The following is a 22,423-nucleotide window of genomic DNA, read 5'->3' as shown; positions in this document are numbered from 1 at the left end:
TATTTTTTTGAGCAGTGTAGTAAGGCCATATCTAATCCTCCTTACACATACCTACTACTACTACTACTACTACTACTACTACTACAAACCTGCAAGTCTTCAAACTGAGGGGCAACCTCATATTTCTGGACACATTTCTGTTGGTGGATCAAATGTCAAAATATGAAGACTGTTGCCTACCGTCGCCGGTTCGAGTCCCCGTGTTACTTCCGGCTTGGTCAGGCGTCCCTACAGACACAATTGGCCGTGTCTGCGGGTGGGAAGCCGGATGTGGGTATGTGTCCTGGTCGCTGCACTAGCGTTTCCTCTGGTCGGTCGGGGCGCCTGTTTGGGGGGGGGGGACTGGGGGGGGGGGGAATAGAGTGATCCTCCAATGTGCTACATCCCCCTAGCGAAACTCCCCACTGTCAGGTGAAAAGAAGCGGCCGGCGATGCCACATGTATCGGGGGAGGCATGTGGTAGTCTGCAGCCCTCCCCGGCTCAGCAGAGGGGGTGGAGCAGCAACCAGGACAGCTCGGAAGAGTGGGGTGATTGGCCAGATACAATTGGGGAGGAAAGGGGGGGGCAATCCCCCCCTCAAAAAAAATATGAAGACTAAAAGCGAACAGACCATTGCTTTCAATGTTCCAACACATTGGACTACCTTAAAGTGTGCAGACAAATATAGAAAAATTGTTGACTTCTTTTAGATTACTTATGAAAACACTTATGAATGTATGTTTTTTTCTAATCATTTTTGGCTGCTTTATGCATTGTCATCTTTGTCTTCTGTTGTCTTTCTTCCTACTCTTTTTATTTTGTCCTCGATTTTTTTTGGGGGGGGGGGATTGAAATTCTTCTTCTGCTAGCTGTATAGCAGAAGTGGCAGGACCAGAAGTCTCTCTTCCCTTCTTATTAATCCAGCTAAACAAACCCCAGCCGGCACAGTGCCCGACCTCATGCGCAATAATGGAGCCATTGTACCAGAGGAGCGGTACACAGAGAGCTGCACATGTGCAATGTCCAGTTTTTAAAGGCGACTATTTTAAAAGATATGAGTGTACCAGTGGCAGCGTGTCAGCTGTCCTGTTTTTTTAGCTGGCCAGAGGGAGGGAGTAGGCAATGCTTGACACACACACACACACACACACACACACTCCTCCCAGCTGTGTCCTTGTTAACCCTTCTGCTTCCTGCCCAGTGCCCACTCATACCCTGCAAGCTAAGGAAGGCACAGCTGCAGTGACAGCACGGCTGCAAAAAAAAAAACAAGACGTGGTAAGTAGCCAAACCAACCCAGCTCCATTCTCTCTGTCAGTTCCTCAAACTGACCTGAACTACGAGAGAGGGAGTCCGCACCTTGACATGCGTAGTGCCTGCGAGCTAAACTCCTGGGAATTTTCGTGTCAGCTGACTTTTGCATCCATCTCCGAATGCACCGTATGAACAGTGGGACAGAGACTGGGCCTCTTATAAAAACACACTGAAGACTATTTTCACAGCTCAGTTATATAAGCATCGGGCTAACGCGCACCACAAAACGGCTCACGGTATCAGCCATTGTCCAATCACAAGCGATCTGCTTAACTATATACAATATTGACATTTATCACAATGCACACAGATCAATACCGGGATGAGACCAACAGGTCATAGTTTGAACAGCAGACACATGACAGTGGTTTGGTAAAGTACCATAAACAAAAGTTAAGCTTGTTTCAGTTGTTCATTCCAGGATGTGCGACCTGATGCTGAAGTCATGAAACAGATCCGCCTTCTGAGCCGACCTGAGCCAACATCACGTGCGACACGTTTGTGAAGCAGTCATGTTGCAAGCAGATAAAAAGCAGGGTGTTGCGCGTCAACGCATGGCGAGACAACTAAAACAAGAAGTGCTATGCATTAGTGTTCTATCCTTTCCTGTTATTTGTAGTGTGGTTTTCATTTCCTTATTAGCTATATGTACCGATACAAAGACTCTAGGAAACGTGATCCGGAAATACCGGGTAACAAAGGTTCCTCTACCTGCTATCATGTACAATTCGGCATTAAAGCGCTTGTCAACAATTTTTCCCGTAGGATTTTCCCAGGATGTTTTAAAGTCCAACGAACATTGTGAGATCTGCTTACTACTTGTAATTAGTGTAATACGTGATCTGGAGAGTGGATCTTCCACGAGATCATGACAAATCACCATGTCATCCGGACTGGGGAAAATAGCACATATACACAGCATCCAGCCATCTAACTGTAATCCGCTCTGTAAAGGCAAGAAAATTATCAATGTATACAGAAAATTGTAGCGCGACAGAGACCACCAAGGAAGAAGGCGATCGTCTTTTTGAGGTTTTTGAACTCTTGTTTGAAGAATTGCATTTAAGGGCACAAACTGATGGAGGGTAACTGATTGGGATTAACCCGCAGTGTGTGAAATTACACCATAAAACCAGTGTCTCATTATTATCAGTATTATTATTATGTGACATCATCTACTGACAGTGAGGGATGAGCTGACATGCAGTGACATGTCAATGTTTAGTGCTTCACCATGGCTCCAGCTTTTCTTAAACAATGTTTTGTTAAGGATGTCTATTGTGGGGTGTCTGGGTGGCGTGGTGGTCTATTCCGTTGTCTACCAACGCGGGGATCGCCGGATCGAATTCCTGTGTTACCTCTGGCTTCGTCGGTTGTCCCTACAGACACAATTGGCCGTGTCTGCGGGTGGGAAGCCAGATGTGGGTATGTGTCCTGGTCGCTGCACTAGCGCCTCCTCTGGACGGTTAGGGCGCCTGTTCGGGGGGGGGGGACTAGTGTGATCCTTCCACGCGCTATGTCCCCCTGGCAAAACTCCTCACTGTCTGGTGAAAAGAAGCGGCTAGCAACTCCACATGTATCGGAAAAGGCATGTGGTAGTCTGCAGCCCTCCCCAGATCGGCAGAGGGGGTGGAGCAGTGACTGGGATGGCTCAGAAGAGTAGGGTAATTAGCCGGATATAATTTGGGAGAAAAGGAATCCAAAAAAAAAAAAGATGTCTGTTGTTCATGTATGTCCACTGACCAACCCGCAGTGGTGACCCTGATGTCAGTGTAACCAAAGACTGACGCAGAAAAAGGTTCCCTTTCCGCCGGTGCAAAACATTTCATGATACAAAAGGAAAACCCGGACGCTCACACATGAATCTTCAAATCAATGGAGCCAGTTTTAGCATCTAAAAAACAACCTGCGCTCGGCTGTTAATTCTACTCCTGCTGCAGAGGTGCATTGTGACTGCAGCCTGCATGTGCAGCACGCTGCTGTGGTGTTGACTCGGCTGACACACGAGGACATGATTGGCAAGCGGGCTAAAAAGGCAGTTAACAAGAATGACAGTCAACCTTGACAGATGGCCATTCCTCCTCTGCCACCCCTGGGCATGAACTACACTGGGCTCAGTAGGATGTAGAGTAAAAACTGCCCTTAAAACCCCGGGGCTTGCGTGCCACACAGATCAACAGTTAACACTGCTAATGGATTCCTAATATATAACATTTGGACGTCTGCCATGGCTGTTCAACCTCAAATCCTTGTATTTACTTTTGATGAGAGCCGTGTTGTTAGTAAACCATGAGCTATCTGTTATTAGAAGCCTCTGCTTCCTCATCCACAACTCACACAACTATTATTAGCCCGGCTATTATTACCCTTATCAGTGGCAGTATTTTAAGAGCAATATTTTTCTCTTATCGCTAATCCTAATTGCTCCCACCAATGGTGGTGTAAGTTATCCAATGTTGTATCATGGCCCGAGGCTGTAATACAATAAGTGGATGAGTCACAAGCACTTTCCTTCTCATGAGAATGGGGTGGGGGAGTGTAGCCTATCTATTATTTGAGCCAGTGTATTGTTTGGCACCCACAAGATATGATGATGGCTTCTCACCGTCTGATAGCAGCCAAGTTAGCTGGACCAGTCCATGCAGCTCAGGGAGACAGACACAGATCATACACTCCACTTCACCTGGCTCGGTGTGTGTGTGTGTATGTGTATGTGTGTGTGTGTGTGTGTGTGTGTGTGTGTGTGTGTGTGTGTGTGTGTGTGTGTGTGTGTGTGTAGACCAGCGTAGGTAGCGCACATACACTTGTGTGCATAAGTCTGTGTCTGTGTGTACCCTGGGCTAGATTCTCCGGCCACTGTGAGAACTGATGCAGCGAACCACTAATTTGCAAGAAAAAGCTATTTTTGAGAGGAAAAAAGAAAAGATATAAAATAGACCATCCACATCCTCGCTTAGTCTCAGTATCAGTTGAACAATCTTAAGAGTACAGAAGGCAACAGGCCTACAGTAAAGATGTGAGGAGGAGACACAGCACTTGTCATCCTTTCCAAGCAACAGGCCATGGATAATTCCGCAAAGGTTGAGGTAGATTGTGTGACTGTTGTCAAGCTGTTTTTCTTACGCAAGACCAGTGGTCTGGCCTAAATGCATTATGCACGCCTCTGTCATGCTGACGACAGTTCATTGATTGGTATCTTTTTTTTTCTTTTTCTTTTTTTGCACTGTTGATCAGAGTGTTTCCACAGCCCCACATTCGTTGACCCCAAAAAAAGCTGCCTTGGAAACAGGTTTTTCCTCCGGCACTGGCTCTGCAAATAAAAACAAAAGGCACATACGAGATGTACCTTCCTTCAACTTTGTTGTCCCCTTTACCTGTCTGTGAATAATTCCTCCTCAACTGGGATTAAGTTATGCAAACATATCCTCATGCCCACAAACAGGAAGCCTTTGTTTAGTTCCTGGCTAATCCATATATAGCATGTTGTATGTCGGCACCGACAGAACGTCCTAGAACAAACAATGGTATTGTAAAGCATATGTAATCCTCTGTAAGACACTATGGCATATGTATGCCCAGCTGTTCATACTTCCCTTGTGGAAAATTTGTATGTCAAAGCAAAAATGTTATGCACAGTATCTGGCGCCTGCCAAAAAAAGTTAGCCGTTGCCTCCACTACTCACATGGGAGAGTGATGTAACGGTGGCACAAGGGACAGGTGGTCTCTCTCAGGGTAGCGCTCTCAGAGCCAAATGAATCTGTGTGTGTGTGTGTTTGCATGCATGCATGTGTGTGTGTGTCTTTATACATTTACAAGCACACGTGTGTGTCTGACTGAGCACACGGCTCCATGATGGGAGGCTACAACTCAGGGGATCAGTCGACACAGCCCAGTGGCTCCATGTGATATCAACGTGGCTTCAGTGCAGCGTTAATGCTTATATTGTGCTCTGACATGTATGTGATGCTGTATGGGGTACACATTATGGTGAAGAACATGTGTAGTAGACAAGGGAGTAGTGTGAGAAAACCTCACATAAGCCGGCAATACTTTCCTATTCTGGACAGTATCGTTTGGGGACGGAAAGGTTGAAGCCAAACTACCGTCAACTCTCACCGTCTATTTTTCACTCAGTTTGAGTGACCAGCCTTTATTTGGAGCAGTCAATATACTGTACATTTCATCTGTGTGCAATTAAGTCGTCTGTCACGACCTTTCAAACCCTCTCCTTGCAAAACCAAACTGGAGTTTTGTATGCATAAGAATGATGCCCTTCTTGAATCCTCGTCTGAGGAATAATGGAGGTGCTTCAAGTGAACTACGGCAGTGTAACCCATCTCCTGGGGAGTAAGCTTTATCTTCATCTGTCTGCAGTCTTCTGAGTGGGCTGCTCTCCAGATCTGGAGCTGAGCTGAGAAGCACGGAGATCTATGGAAACAATCACCGTGAGTTCTGTGAGCTCAATCTCTGCCCGCCGAGAAATAAAAGGCCACTCTATCTGAGGGCGCCTTTGTGAGAATGGAATCGTGACTCATGAGAGAGAGCAAGAGAGAGGGAAAAGTAAAAGAGGGAGAAGGGAGAGAGAAGCTGGAGAGAAAAAAATAGGGAAAAAAAAATGACTGGCAGCTCTTTTACAGTTGGGTGCGTCAGCCCAACGCTATTTCACACTCTCTGTCCGTGGTCATCCCATTGTCACCAGTGTAACCTCTGCAAAACCCTCCCCTCCTACCTCACCGTGGAGGTTCTTTACAAAGGAGCCTTTTGTTCAGCGCCTTCATCAGCCTTCCATCTTCTCAGCCCTCATCCTTCATGTCCTTCTCCACAGGGAAAATACAAATAAGGGAAAAACAAGTCCTGGACACAGTGAGGGCTGGAGGATGATGAGGTCCCAGAAGAAAAGACCAGTTTTCCCAGATTACAGGCTCTGGTCATGTGACACTAGGGGCCACCGCACGTGTGTGTGTGTGTGTGTGTGTGTGTGTGTGTGTGTGTGTGTGTGTGTGTGCACGTCCTTGTGTGACTGCATGTGTGCATCTACTCGTGTGCATATATTTGTGCTTGTTTGTGCATTTGTCCGTTTATAGGTTTTTGTGAACAGAGGGGGTAGCATCAGTTATAACAACATTAAACAACTCCTTAAAACAGGCAGCGTGGTTTTGTACTTCTCCAGTGAAAGAGAGCAAGCTTTTGAGTCCAAAATGGGGAGCGCAGTCCTCCAAATGCCCACTGCCAGGCCCATGAACGGGAACGTATTGCCATGGATGGGAAGCCAGTGGGAGCTGAGGCCCTCAGGCACGGTACCAGCTCATCAGAGAACCATTATCACCAGTCAGGGCAAGAGTAGAGAGAGGCTGGCTAGGCACTAGGCCAATGTGCCTTTAGTCACACTGTCTAGGGCATGGGCACTCAACACACAAGCTCACTGGACCAGTAGTGCTATGTCAATATTGTCTCACACAGAAAGGCTCCACAATCATCTGGTTGCTTAATGATAATAGAAAACCAATAGCAGCTCTCTGCTGAAACAACCCAGGCTTTTACAAATGGCCCAGACTGTTAAAAAGGTTCTCCGTGAAAGCCATTCAAGAGGATGAACACGGTAATAAATGTTCGAGACACAACTAGATATTTAAGTTTCCAGTAAGTCCTAATACATTGTAAAGCTCGTTAATAAATAGAATAACACGCGAGACTAATAGATATAAGTAAGCCAATGATGATCCGAAAGTCCATCCATCTATTATCCGAACCGCATATCCTGCTCTCAGGGTCCCGGGGATCCGAAAGTACATTAAAAAAAACTGACTCCTCACTGTCAGATGAAAAGAAGCGGCTGGCGGCTCCACATGTATTGGAGGAGGCATGTGGTAGTCTGCAGCCCTCCCCAGCTCGGCAGAGGTGGTCGAACAACGACGGGACGGCTCGTAAGAGTGGGGTAATTGGCCAAGTACAACTGACAATTGGGGAGGGAAAAAAAAGGGGGGGGGGAATAAAATAAATAACATAACCTAAAAAACTGAGAAAAAAGTAAAAAAGAATTATTAGCAACTCTTTGTACACTGACGTCATGAAAAATATCTGGATCTCCTTGACTTTTTTTTTTCTGTTCTCTTCACAATAAAGAGGGAATCGTATTGTTATTTTTTTTTGTTGAGTTCACTGCACAACACCAGTATCCCACACCCCACCCCATTTCACGTAACTACAATAGCCTCCTTGTTGTAGGGAGCTGAGACCTGAATAGCACTGTGCTACATTATCATGATATTCCTCCATAATACAACCAAACGGGCTCATTCAACCCCACTGACCTTCCGCAAACCCCAGCAGAGTTGCCAATGGCTGCCCCACAGCACAAAACATAGGCTCATTAAAAATCTCATTTGAAAAGGTGCCAAGATTTACCGCACCATCTACTTTTAGTACGGCACCTTTGACATGGGAAAGTGGCAAGGAGTCTGTACAATAGTTGTCCTATATTGATGCTAAGAGAAAAGTAGGGCATCTTTAGGTAAGGACTGTAGTCAACAGGACATTGCATGCAATCATAAGAGGATAATTGGAGGCCTAGAAAAGTGAGAACTACAGATATTCTGTTCTCTCAATCAAAATGCAACTTCAAATTAAAATTCACTGATGGTTATATACTCTTTAGCAAAAAATGGGATTCAAAAAGAGCTACTCAAGGATGAGAACCTTAAAAGGAAGAATTTTGGATTATGACAAAATCAGATGAAGTAATGTGAATGTCGCTACGGAGTGACTGCAAAAAAGACAAAAAACAACAACAGAAACACAGAAAAAGATGTATGCAAGGAAGGAGTGCATGTTCCTTGATAATGTGCATATTGTCATGCTCAGCTCGACAAAAAGTCATGGACAAAAAGTCCTGGTTACCATTTCCTTTACCCATTATGCAGCATTCTGGCAGCTCTCTTGGCTCTTACCTGCTTGAAGATGAACTTGTCTTGTTGGTTGAGTTGCCAAGAGGTTACGACATGTATGGTGGACAGCGCCACTCCGCTCAGCACCGCAGCTCTCATCCTGACGGGCAGCAGCGTGTAGATGATGTAAATGAAAAAGACAGTCCACCAGATGCCCTCTGAGGCACTGCGGGGCTCCACCATGAGCACGCCAAACACCTGCACTACGATCAGCACCCCTATCACCAGGTAGCTGACAATCCACATGTAGTCCTGGTGGAAGCCATTGCGGTTACAGACCACCATCACGGCTAGGAAGAGAGCCATGGCCACAGAAAGCACCGAAGCATAGGCCACATCGGGGTTGGGGTGGACGCAGTGGAAGGCGAGCATGACCCCACACACCACCACCAGCACCCCCATCAGCATGGTCAAGGAGCTCTGGTTGAGCCTGAAGAAGTAGCGCTGGTACAGACGCTCCAGCTTGGCAGACTGGAACTTCTTGGAGCGGAAAACCCACACCACCCGCATCCAGCAGTCCGCAGCAGTCAGCGTTTTACAGCGTTCTGTCACGTCCTCCCCCAATTCACCGAGGTCCTCCTCTTTCCTACCCTTCAGCTCCCCATCCTCAAAGCCCAGGTTCACGGCCTTCAGGCCCAGGTCCCCGCCTCCTGTCCTCTTCCCATAGTGGTCCTCCTGCCAGCCGCAACGCATGCCAAAGCTACCCCCACTGGTGCCCGCTCCACAGTGGTAATGTTGGGGGGCAGCGTGAGGGGGCTCCAAATCCTCAGGGTCCCGCAGGCAGCTCATGTAGCGTGGGTTGCACAGAGATGAACTGCCCTTCCTGTTCTTGCCATTGCGTTCCCCCCACGCCGTCTTACGCTCGTCCACTCTGGATACCAAGAAGCCTCTGGCCCACGACATCCTACACATACACAGGGAGAACAGAGAAGAGTACATGGAGAGAAAAGAGTGATAATATCTCACTGGTGAAGAGGTATTTCAGTCAAAACTTCCTGCATGTAACACATTAAGGTTATGTTAAGAGTAAACAGTCTCGACGTTTGAGCATCCTCTCACCTGTGTGGGCAGGTTTATGTGTTGCAACACTGCGCTCTTTGGCCAGGCCGCTCATTTATCCGAGCCAGCAGACACCATGGGCTCAGACTAGCCAAAGTCATCAGAGGTGTGTCTGAGTTTGAGACACCCACTTTTGGAAAAACCGCCACAACGTGAACCCTTGACACTACCCACTGCTTCTGTAGGCCACCTGTCTTCCTCGGAGAAGAACAATACACATGATGTTGATGAGCTGAGGTAGCCAAAGGCGATAACACCTGACAAGAGAGATCATTACACCATTATAATGAAAGAGACATAAAAGTGCTCTGAAACCCATGGATCCATTGATGCTGTACATGGGGTTTTAAAGAAGTTCTGTGCATAATGGTGTGTGTGTGTGTGTGTGTGTGTGTGTGTGTGTGTGTGTGTGTGTGTGTGTGTGTGTGTGTGTGTGTGTGTGTGTGTGTGTGTGTGTGTGTGTGTGTGTTTGTAATAAGGACCAATACCCAGTAAAAGCATCATCTAGTTCTGAGGTCCATCATCACTTCACTCCAACAACCTCTGAAAGCATTTCCACTGAACTGGCTGGCTATTTCATTTGGAGAATATTGTGAGGGTGAAAAGAAAATCTACGACAGCTACTGTCTTACACAGTTGGTGCAATTGTCATTTCTGTCATCTAAGACAAGTCCATAAAGTTGAACATCATGCAATTTCAACCAACTCTTCACTGATTGCTGTATTTTCAACACTTTTCATCAGAGCTTTTTGAGGAGGCAAACAAGTCTTGGTAGATGGTGCTTAGCTGCATTACTGCAATCTGCCCAGGACATCGGCCTTGAGTGGGCAGGGTTGGGTGTGCTCTATTTGACAACAAAGGCCTACTGAGTGGGCACCATCAGAGATCAAGAGCTCTCCAGTCCAGATTAAATTGTCCATGCTTCCCCCATTAGCTTTGATGACTCACTGGCTGGCTTCTGGCAGCACATGTCAAGGACACTGCTAACCTCTAAACTTAATAAGCAAATCTCTGCAAGGTCCACTGAGATGAGACAAACAGCAGGGAGAGGAAACATGTTGCGCACACATGGTCATGTTTATAATCAACGACAGAAGCTTTTAGTAAAAGTCGCTCAACTGCTACGGCAAAAAAAAAATCTGCCCTGAAAAGCATGTAGTCAGTCATTCCGAACAGGCCTACACAAAATGTCCACAGTCAGGGTGTAGGATACATATTATGACTTAAGTGTTATGTGGCCTAATGAGCTTCTACGTAAATAGCCAAGAACAATTGCTGTATAGCATGCGGTTTTGAGTGCATCCACTGGGCATTTAACATACTGTAGTATAATGCAAAAAAAAATACAAGGTTTTAGTCCATCCGACCTGTTTATTCTATGGGCTTTCTGCAAGAATAAGCGTAGTCGCACATTCACCTCTAGTGCATTTACGACAGGTCAGGCAGCAGCATGCGGCTGTTATGTAATACAAACTGTGCATGCAAGCATCTACCGGAGCATAGGATGGGATTATTTTTTTGGTTGCTATCCAACGCGGCTTTATGACCGATGAAAATAGAACGACGGACGGAGAGCAATCATAAACAGAGAGGACAGCCATATAATTATTTACAGAACATCCCCCTGCACATGGTATAACAATCATTCGTGTTCTCGTGGTAACAGCCTATGCGCCGGCTTAACGTTACTGTAACTCGGATTTTAAAAGACATGTTTTGGAAATGCAACTATACACGGGGGTAGGCCTATTCGCTTACAGGCAGCCGAGCGCACATTACATAACAGGACTCGGCGTATGCTATGTCAACTACTGTCGATGCTCAGCTGGAGCATTTCTAACAGTAACACGTATGGAGGGGAGGGGGGGGCGTTGTATTTCTAGCATTTGCCACTCAACAGAAACTGTTGGCGGCTGACGGGTGGTTATATTGGTCTCCCAACACCTAATATGACACATAAACCATCTCAAGTTAACCCCCAAAAACATTCCGTCGCACAAGGCAACTTGGCATGAATCTTGGGCAACCGGATCCAACTCATTTGCAAGGGATGTCCAGCGTCGCCTAAATAAGGCTGATGGGAAATGTTTCCAGATCGTTTTACTCCGCATATTAGGCCTTTCTTTAAGAAACAAACCTGTGCGTTATATTACGACTACAAACGGGGGTTTTCTGCGAAAGATGTTACTGAAAACACGTTGGGCCGCTATGTCAATGAGAAGGGGGGCTGTCAAACAGCTGACTGGCTCTACAGAAGCGACAACACATTTATCGCCATGAAGGGTAAAAAAAAAGAAAGAAGTGTAAGTGAATCGTCTATTCCTGCACAACACACGAGCCTTAGCCTATAGCCCTCCGAGACACTTTTTAAAGGCTGCTGAATGCTGCCGCAATCATTAGTAAAGACACCGTATCGCGGTCGGCTGCAGGCGCCGAGTTGGATCGCCTTGTTTTGTGACAGCGTACCAGTTTAGCTGACCTGCTACACATTAACGTTGCACTGAATAGTTGGCCAACACAGCCGCGGGAAAGCTTTGGAGAGGCTCGACTACTTACCACAGACACCCGCCGTTGAGGAGCAACACCGCAGCGGAGCCACAATGATTAATTGTTTTAGTTGCGTCGCTTGCCCATACCTTTTGACGTGAGTCGCTCTAAATGGCGATTTCCAAGCAGCGGGGACGAGGGGAAACTGCAAAATTGGCCGGACAACCTTTCGCTCGCACCAGGGTCTTCCAAGCCAGTACTACATTCCCATTGCTTCGACCTCGACTCACTCCCTCCCTCCTTCTCCTTCTCTCCCTCTCTCTCTCGCTCTCCCTCCCTCTCATTCACTCAGACGAGCTGCATTCGCATTCGTGAACTCAGGAGTCCCCCTAGAGGCGGCCTGCGTGTGCGCCACTGTGCGCGTCCCGTGTGCGTGTGAGCGCGTGTACGCGACAGCGGACCGTCCGTCGCTATTTAACTGGCGTCCCTTTTTAACGTAGACCGCCCCCCCCAAAAAATACATCGCCGAAAAACACTATTTGCAGTTTTCAGTAGAGAAGCTTATGATGAGCTCCATGAGACACCTGTACTTTGGCAAGAGGAAGGAAATAACGGGAACTGCAGCGCTGCTAAATGTCAGTCAGAATTATATCACCATCTAGTGATGAGTTTACAGCTGTTATCTCTACTTCCCAACTGCGCCACGACGCTCATTAAAGTTGTTTATTGTTTTTTTTAAATCTCAATTCATAATTCATACTGCGAAATATGATTTCTAAATAAAACATAATACATTCACGATGGCCCATGTCAGATTATACTGATTAAAAAACCAGGTAGGTCTACATATAGCAGAGATCTCCTACAGTTTTGTCCCAAAAGATTTGGTTTATAAGAAAAAACAGCACTTAACGTTGACAAGGGAGAAACCGTCGACTTCCCCATTTTACCTTTTATTACCCTGTGCTTTAATGATCCAGTGATAATGACAACCTCCGCTTCTCAAACGAGCAGTTCACGTTTTGAAATTAGGCTTTACATTACGGTAAAAGTGGTAGTAATAATATGAATAAGATGAGGAACTTTTATATTGTTTTTAAAGCTTTTACAAATGTTTGATGTTTTTTGCTCTTGCTTGTTTGGTCTTACTCTTGTTTTCGCCTCATCTGGTTTTATATTTTTTGAGAAGCACTTTGTGGCATTGTTTTAGAAAAGTGCTATATAAACAAACATTATTATTATTATCATTATTATTATTATTATTGTATATAATGACATGAGATGATAATCGCCACCGTTTTACATTACACTCAGTAATAATAACTACATACTAAAAGCAACTTTACTCAATTGGAGTTATGCATGCTATTTTCCCCTGGTATATATTTTTTTCAAATTTCGCTGATGTTTCAAAATTGCGTTGAGGCGATATCTTCATACTTTTAGAGAACGCGTAGTAGAGTACAATGCCCAGTAGAGGACGCCATCAACCCGTTTTCACGGAGCCAAATGAAGCCACATGAAGCCTAGCCGAGGATTCTACTTGACAAACACGTCAGTGTGGAGAGCCGAAACATTTGTCTTATTTTATAAACAAATAGTGTGTCTAGTGTGTGTGTGTGTGTGGGGGGGGTGATAAAGATAGACAGATGGCTAGATAGTGACGAGAAGAGAGAGAGCGAGAGAGAGACCGAGAGAGAGAGCGAGCGCGAGCGAGAGCGAGACATCTGAAGGGACTTATTCTTGTCTTTTCGACATTGACATTAGACCTTCCTGACTTCAGCGGTCGATAGAGGCTGTGAAAACGAACAGCGCGGCAGGATACGAGCAGCTCGAAGTGCTCGATCAGTGGAAACGGAGACCCGCATCGCGTCCCTGCTCTCTACCCGCTGCATTTCAGCTAAACAGTCCCCGCACTGAAAAAACGCGAACATTTCAAAGAATTGTGTAATTTGCCAACTACACGTATTAAAACACTAACTCGGTGCACAGCTGCTGCGCCGGACTGCGCTTGCATGAATATTCATCATAATAATCCGAAAAAAGACGGGTTTTTTTCTTCTTCATATGTTGTAATAGTAGAGACATTTTAACTGCAGACGAGCCCAAATTTTAGAGTTATATTTGCATCCACTATTGTTCAGTGATATGCATGCGATCCTGTCTTTTGCATTTTTCAGCAAACCTTGGTGATACTGAGGAGTGATAGTGGACCTTTATAAAATGGGTCAGACGCATATTGAAGCACCTTGTGTGAATGAAAACACTTGTCTTGACGTGACTTACTTGATATTCGACTATAGTATTAGCCTCGTTGATTTCTGGAGGAATGAGTCATGCAAATAAACTACGATCAGATCACTCCACAAAATCTTAACCCTTTGACGCACGTCGTTGTACCATAGAGGCTGCTGCAGAAATCTTTCATGTCATCATCACACACACAAAAAAAAATATCTACGTAAATCACCTCATTCCTAAGGTACCGGAGGAGAAGTGCAGGTCTTCCATGACATTATTTATTAAGAAAGGGGCAATCTACCCTTCCTTGTATCCTTGCATATGGCTTTGTGTACAGTCATTGATCGTTGATCATGAGCTTCACACTGAATGAATCACATCTCCCCCCCCCCCTGAACAAATAAATAAATAATGTGTCGGTGAAGGAGATGCGCTTTGTCTTTGTAGTGGATGTCATTAAGCTGTGGCTCCTTGGCTGAAGTTGGACAGAGGTGACCGACATCTCATGTGAACTGCGGATGTCCCTGACCAATTCCGGCGTCTTTCTACTTAACGAGGTAGGTACGTACAGTACACATAGATACATATACTAGACTGCCGTTGTGTCTTTGTGCAGGAATGTGATATATTCTGACTGCTACGGTTGCTGGGAGATAGCTGATCGTACTGTGCGTTGTTAATCTGATTGGTCCGTATGAAGTAAACGGCGGCGAGACGGGGGAGTAAAGGTCCGCCGTGTCCGATGATTAATCTAGACAGGATGACGTCACAGCACGGGGGGGTCGGGGTATTTTGAACCCTCGGCGGGCATGCAGTGACACCCTTCCCGTATTATCGATTGTGGGGAGGTTGAAAGTAATTAGCCTTCGACAACGAGGTCTATGTGGCTGAGAGGTTAACGAAAAATTTTTTAATGGATTAAATAATGTGTCGAGCCAGCGCAACAGATGCAACTTTTACGCTCGTCCGTCCATTGCTCCGATCTGTCTGATTGTTGGTAACCTCTCATCGCTTCCGGCGAAAACTTAGAAGGGCGAGACATGCGAATTGGACAAATGAATAATAATTTGGGTTTGGCTTCCGGGTTACAATCCAGTTTGCGCATTACGTCAAACCGTCGTATTGTTACAATGTTACAGTTTCATTTAGCGGACGCTTTGATCCAGAGCGACGTACATCAGAGTTGATACAACACCAGCAAGGACCGAATCGAAGTATCGAAGGAAGAATCGAAGTATCGAAGGAAGAATCGAAGTATTGGACTCGGAAAAAAAGAAAAAGAAAAACACCTGTCATTCTAGGGAAATACCTCTGAATGTAATCTTGCATGTGTATCATTGTGTGTTGAATTGTCAAGGTCAACATACCAAAGATGGAAACCAGAGCTGACGGCCCAGGGCTCCTCATCAGTGGGTGCTCAGTGTGAGACTGACTCTTATAATGGTTCCCTACACGTACATACACCTACCTACCTACCTCTCACATTCAAACTATCATAGTGCTATGCCCTCCAGTCCAGACAGTGTTCCAGGACTCCCACAAAATTATCCAGGGTTATGTCATAGCTACCATTGCCACTTCTGTCTCTTACTTCCCAAATCCCAACAGAGCTGCACGACCGTGTGACATCAACAAAGATGTGAAGATTTACCCACTAAGGAAAACAAACTAACTTGCAATAGCCCCTTTCAAGAGAGGCCTGCTGTGGAAGTGGGTTTCCAATGTTTATGAGAGATATCACCAGGTAAGAAAGTGACTATAGCATTATCACTTGTTCCTCCCCCACAAAACAGGAAAACACCTGATGGGGGAGCAGGTCAGGAGGGAAGAGATGAGGAAATTATAACCTTTAATCACCACTACTCTTCATCTCTACAAACATCCTGTGACAGGTTTCTAATTAGTGGTGTGTGCCACTTAACATGAATTAGTCACATATTTCTAAAGCTCCTTTGTTAAAATAGCCAACAAACTAGAGAGCTATTATGTCAACTCTAGAGGGTTACCTCGCCACTGTATAAAGTAAATGAGCTCTTTGAGGTGCTGCTTTGGTGACACAGTCGCTCATTCCCTGCATGCCACCTCCTCATCTCCCCTGTCCCCCCTTTGTAGTGAGCACTTCAAACAGGGATTAGGCTGGTTTTGCATCACACGCTGCACCTTCATGTCTGTAGCCTCTTGAAAAGAGTTTGGCAGCAGCCAGGTGTCATCTCCCTCCACTCGAAAAGTCAAAAAACACAGCAGACCCTGTTGCCTTAAAATAGCCCCCCTCATCCATAATGCACCAGCAGCAGCTCAGCCCACAGAGGCGCTTCATATGGGACAGACTGACAGACATCTGCACTCGATGCTGGGGTGCCGCTCAGAAGACTGCAAGCATGGGGTTTCACTCCAGCTCTCTCTCTCTCTTTCTCCATCCCTCACTCTAGTTTTCCATTTTTCTCTTACTCTATTTCTCGCCCTCCTGCTCTTCCTCTCTTGTTTCTCATTCTTTCTCGTTTTCATTCACTGTATATTTCTATATTTCTCTGTCTACCACTTTGCCTCAGCATTTCCCCCAGCTGCTGGGACATCCTCACAACACCTGCTATAGTCATGTTTTTTTTTCTTCCCCGATGTCAAATTAGACCTTGATGCAGACCTCAGATGCATATTGTTGATCTCCCTCTGGGCATTGTACAGTAGTACATTTGTACAGTAGTACATCTTCCACCCCCAACCCCCAACCCCCCCCCCCCAAAAAAAACCATCACACTTGAAGCAAAGCTGTCTTACCTTCTCTGAGTTTGTTGGGATAATGTTTATCTGTGTCTTCATTAATCAGTAGAATCAGAAATTTTAGAAGAGTGATAAAGGTTTTTGCCTGCAGTCTTGTGAAAACCTCCACACACACACACACACACACACACACACATGCACGCACCCACACACACACACACAATGCAACACACACACAGGAGCTGAGCAGCTGTCAGAGTACAGCCAGCCATAACAACCACAGGATGTACCCGGTGAACAGAGAGCTTCACTGGGGACCCCTCCTCATGTCAAAAAGGAAGACACCTTACACGGCTCTCACATTCGCTCTCCACCGTGATAGATTTCCTCCCCTTGCTCCCTCGTCTCCTCCCAAACCTTAGGCTTTCGACATGTTCAAATCTGTGGTGGCCAGAGAAAGTGTCAGTTGGCTGAAGTCCAGCAATCGGCGGATTGTTGGCTTCGTGGTTTTAGTTAGTTTTGGTGGTGCAGTGAATTAAAAGGTGGGCAAACCATCTCCTTTATTTGGTGACTAACATAAGGCAAACAAACAGCAATACAAACAAAAGTAAATTATATTTTCAAAAAGCATTGGCATGTGCCTTTTTCCTTAGAGTGAGTCATTTGTGTCAGGCCAAGAAGACTGGCTAAGCTCCATTCTACAGGACGGGCAAAGTGAGTTTAGATGTGTTTACCCAACACTACAGCCTTGGTCATGTATCTCTATGAATTATGCAAGAATAGAAAGGAGCAACTCATACATGAATGACGTTATAGGACTGGATTCTCCCTTGTTTTTATTGCCTTACGGACGTAAATGGTTGACTATACGCACTGGATCAATTAAGCCGGATCCGAAAGACTCGGTTGATGTAATATGTTTATAGTACAGTAGTTAGAGAAGCTTTTGTAACTCTGATTTCTGCGGCGAGATTCACAAGACAACAACGGTGCACGCCATAAACCTTACGCCATCGTTCTGCGAGCGACGGTGTGCCAGTCATGCGTGATCATGATATAGCCCTGTTAAAGAGAAACTAAGCATGTAGTTTCAATTCAAAGAGCCGGTGGACAAGGCGAGGTAGAGATGGAGGGGAGAGAGGAGGAGAGAGGGTGGGGAGGATGAGACAGTGCAGGGTAGAGCGAGCCTTACTGACGTGGCAAATGGTTGAGTATACTGGGGAGAGAGAGCGAGAGAGAGAGAGAGACAGGAGGGGGTAGAGAGAAAAGAGAGATAGACTGCTTACAAGAACGCTACAGTATATTTCAGTGTTACCCAAGAGAGAGAAAGAGAGAGAACACAATGACTGACTAGCAGAGAGGACGAGCGAGAGAGGGAGTGCACTCTCCTACCTCAAACTGAGTAAGTACGCTGCCATCTCCTTCTCTGGACCTGCTCACTGCATCTATTGTTTATTGTTTGCGCCTGCTGCAAATTGCATCTGATGTTGCCTTAAACTACAGCTCGGATCTATTGGCGCTGTCACAATTTTGTCTGTTTTTGATGGTGGCAAAAACAAAAAGACAAAAAATGAAAGGTTTTCTCTGTGGGATGGGAGGGGGGGGGAATCTTTCAACTCTGCTGAGATTTATTTGTGAGCCGAAGTTTGAGAAACTGAAGTGTCGTGTGACGCCGTCAAAGTAGGGCTCCGCAGAGTCTCCTGCTGCATGTGATGTTTTGAACAAACTTGACATTTGTCTAGACTCCTTACCCTCCGTGGGGATATTTCAGCTGAGAGGCTGCCGCTGTATTAAAGCACAAAATGGCATTTAGAGTAGTTGTGTGATAGAGTGGCGATGGTGGGAAGCTGTGGGCACACTTGCAGGCGGTCATGCTTTCTCTATTCGTGGGGAGGGGGGGTAGTAGTGCATTTGAGACCGCTAGGCTTCCTGTGTGGGGTCTATTAAATACTGCATGAGACAGAGCACTAAAAGCCTGTCCCGTGAGAAGGAAAGTGCTTTGTGTGTGTGTATGTATACGTGAGTGTGTGTGTGTGTCTGTGTGCGCATGCATGTGTGTGTGTGTGTGTGTGTGTGTGTGTGTGTGTTTATTTGTGCATCAGTGTGCAATGCCTTGATTAAATTTGATGAACCAGCACGGTTGGGAGGGCCGCAGATTCCACTTCAAGTCTCTCCTTGACTTCCAGTCGGAAAACAATGCCTCTTTTTTTATTCAAAATATTCTCTGAGAACAAGTCATTAAGGGAGGAAATATGCTCGCTTTTATTTTTGTATACAACATGTGTGTTTGTCAGGAAGATCTAATCTAGGGCATCTTGCTATTCCATATTTTACGCATCACCAATTTATTCAACTAGATTTCTTTTAAAAAGGAGCACTCCCCTCCGGCGGTAACATGCTCATGTATAGAGAGGACATGGGCTAATTATAAAATGCTGTGTATGACTTGTTTATTTTGATAAGCCAAATTGAACATAATCACCTGATACATAAAAGGTGCAAGCAAGAAGCCCAAAATGACAAGCGCAGTTAAAGATGTGAGGTGAAAATGTGTAGATTGTCGTAAGGTATGTAGGGCAGCATTACATATTGATAAGTCTGGCATTCCCCCAGTTACTTCAGCCCAGTTGTCAGGATGCACCAATTAGGCCCGACTAAAACCTGGTGCCAGAATCAGGTCAGCGCTAATAAACACATCTGATTTAAGGAAGGGTTCAGTTTTGTACCATTCTCTGCTGCACTGAAGGTATACTGCTCTATGTGGGTTAGCTCCAGCCTCTCTGCACTCCGAAGCAGTTTGGTGAAGTCAGGTTGAGGATCCCCGGGGGGTGGGACAAGAGCCTAAGTATGCACAGCGCAGCCGGCGAGGCCGAGCGTGGATGAGAGATAGAAATTCCCCGCCATGCTCTTTACATCGTTGCTTCTTCATCCCCGTCATCTGCCAATGTCAGTGCTGGTCCATCCTTAATGATTCATGCCATTAAGTTGCCCCCCGTTGCATCGGCAGCATTTTTATTTTGCCGTAATACGAGATGCACTCCCCACTTCCCCATCCCCCGCCCTCCACACCTATTTTTAAATCATCTCACAATAAATAAATACATAAATAAAAATATGGGCTTCTTTGTGAAAACTTGGTGTCCTTGGTGAGGAAGAAGTAGATGTATTGTTGTGTAATGTGAGGCAAAAATGACTCGGAAGTGCTTATTTTTAGGCTGCAGGGTCTGCCAAGAGCTTGATACAGGCAGGGAGGAAGCAACCTGAGGTAACTCTAGAGGAGGAAGAGGAGGAAATGAAGGAAGAGGAGAGTGGAACAGCTCACTATCAATCTGGGTGGCTCTCCTATTGATCTACTCTGCCCTGCTCTGGTTGCACTGTCAGGGGACCTTCTCCGGCTCTGGTACAGCTACCTCTGCCTGTAATGTTATCTCAGCTCCCATTGCACCAGGATAGTAGGCGTTTCCCCAACATCGAGCAGTAGCTGTAAGATTACAGAAGTAGGCATGGGAAAAGAGGGTGTCAGTTCAAATCCCCACACTTTCTTAGGGAAAATGTAGCTAGCAAATGTGAGTGAGTAGTGCCCTTCTTCCCCTAAAACCTTGTTGCCCACATGCTTGGAGCTCTTATTTCAAAGACCAACATGAATATAAAACAAGGTGTTGGTAAAATCCTGTGTGATTGGCAAAACCCCTGGATCTATCAATCCATCTATCTATCTATCAATCCATCTTTTCATCTCAATATGTCACTGGTTGCCAGCATGTGTCGCTGGTCTAGGTAAAAGATGTCGAGCAAGTACCTCTGGGTCGCCAGGCCAGGAGGGCAAGTGATGTTTGGGAATGACATGACCTACTTGTAATGAAGAAGGCGGTAGGATCTTTTCAATCTGTAGTCTCTGCAGAGACTGAATTTTAGACCTGAAAAACAACTTCTGTCAACTTCAGCAGCTGTCTCTGTTTGTCCACCATATAGTCACCAAGACGTATCTGGCACCACTGAATGTAGCCAGGACAAGCTTCAAATCAGGAATCAGGAATCAGAAACACTTTGTCATTCCACTTCTTGCATTTGTGTACATGAAATGAAACGAAATGCTGTTTCCCCCAGCCCACAGCAGTACAACACAGACAAAAACACATCCAAAAACTACAAGAACAAACATATCCAAACTACCACACATACCCAAACTAAACAAAAAAATCACTGTCCAAGGGAACGAGCGTCAGCTAGGATGACTGTTGGAACTGCTGGTCTGCATGGGTTAGTAGTTAGCTTAGCCCGCCCCGCTTCCGCGTCCTGTCAGACCTCTCTCGGCGTTTCCTCCTTGGGCGCAGCTCCAGGCAGGGGGCGTGGTCCCCGGGCCCACCAGACGAAGCAGACCAAGCTCTCCCAGCCGATCCAGCACCAGCTCTCCCACCCAGACACCCTCGACGCACCTCCCTGCATTCCTCACGACGACATCACACCACAGTCAACTCCAGATCGCTTTGGTCTTTTGTGAGGGAATTCATTAAAACTCAGTGAACTTTGACTGTCAAAGTTCACTGATGAGTGAACTTTGACAGCTCACCCCTTTCCCTTCACCCTACCTAACCAGCCTAAGGACTGTCACAGGTCCTCAGATGTCTGGTGCGCAGCCTGAACACCAAGCAGAAGAGGAGAGGAGAAGAGAGGATGGGAGGGGAATGGGGGGGGGGGAGATGACTATATTTAGACAAACTGAACTCACAGCAAAAAAACATTGCCTTTTCGATCTACAATCCTAAGGCTGAGATGTACTGACATTTTCTATTCTCTCTCTCTCCCTCTCTCTCTCTCTCTCTCTCTCTCTCTCACACTCTCTCTCTCTCTCTCTCTCTCTCTCTCTCTCTCTCTCTCTCTCTAATGAGCTGTAATAGGTAATAGTTAAACAACTCGTTTGTCTTTTTACTGGGTAGTTTTCTGTTCTCTCTCTCTTCCGTCACCTTGCTTTCTCTTCTCATTCGCTCCTTCTGGCTCTCTGCCTGCAGGCACTTGTGCATGTATTTTGTAGGCATCTCTATAGCGACATTTTGTTTATCTTTCAATTTCTCTCTCTCTCTCTCTCTCTCTCTCTCTCTCTCTCTCTCTCTCTCTCTCTCTCTCTCTCTCTCTCTCTCTCTCTCTCTCTGTCTCTGTTTTTATTTCACTCCCTTTCTCGTCATCGCTCTCACAGTGTCTCTGCATCCTTCTCCTGCTGTTTGAAAGGCTGTGTGACTCAATAGCTGCTCCAGCACAACACTGATGATGAAAATAGTCACCCTATCTCCTCTGTTCCAGAGAGCAGGCATTTGAAGGAGCTGACTCCTTTAACTCCAATAATGTGCATATGTGCACATGTGTGTGTATGCATATGCGCGTGTATACATGTTTGTCTGCCTGCTTGCCTTCCTTTAAATTTAGAAAGCCACACAGAAATATGGCCCTAGGACAATTTTTGCTAAAGCACTGGTGGAGTGCACTTCATTCTTAAGCAGCCAAAGTTGAATGTGGGTGAGGGAATGCCTGCTGCCAGCATAATGGACTCAAGAGTAGGGTCCTTGGTGCCTGGGGCGGCCAGGGGTGAAGAAGCATGCAGCCCTCGTTTGATCCTAATAGAAGCTAAGGCAATACAGGAACAACAAGGCTGCTGCCCATAATAGGGACCTCCTCACTGACCC

The 22,423-nt window shown here is 46.0% G+C and overlaps 1 protein-coding gene across 1 annotated transcript in view; it reads right to left on the bottom strand.

Moving 5' to 3' along the window:
* LOC130128902 (adenylate cyclase type 6-like) overlaps positions 1–12,080 on the bottom strand; it is a 37,380-nt gene extending 25,300 nt beyond the window's left edge. The window contains exons 1-3 of the mRNA XM_056298682.1: positions 11,936–12,080; positions 9,299–9,555; positions 8,243–9,143 (exon numbers count right to left, since the gene is read on the bottom strand). Of these exons, the coding sequence (XP_056154657.1) occupies positions 8,243–9,142 (900 nt within the window). The 5' untranslated portion in view covers position 9,143; positions 9,299–9,555; positions 11,936–12,080. The remainder of the gene's footprint in view (positions 1–8,242; positions 9,144–9,298; positions 9,556–11,935) is intronic.
* Between the last annotated feature and the right edge of the window lie 10,343 nt (positions 12,081–22,423).

Source organism: Lampris incognitus, chromosome 2 (assembly GCF_029633865.1).
Source record: "Lampris incognitus isolate fLamInc1 chromosome 2, fLamInc1.hap2, whole genome shotgun sequence".
Classification (NCBI taxonomy): Eukaryota; Metazoa; Chordata; class Actinopteri; order Lampriformes; family Lampridae; genus Lampris; species Lampris incognitus.
The sequence above is the reverse complement of the archived record's forward strand: the minus strand, read 5'-3'. Positions and strand labels throughout refer to the sequence as shown.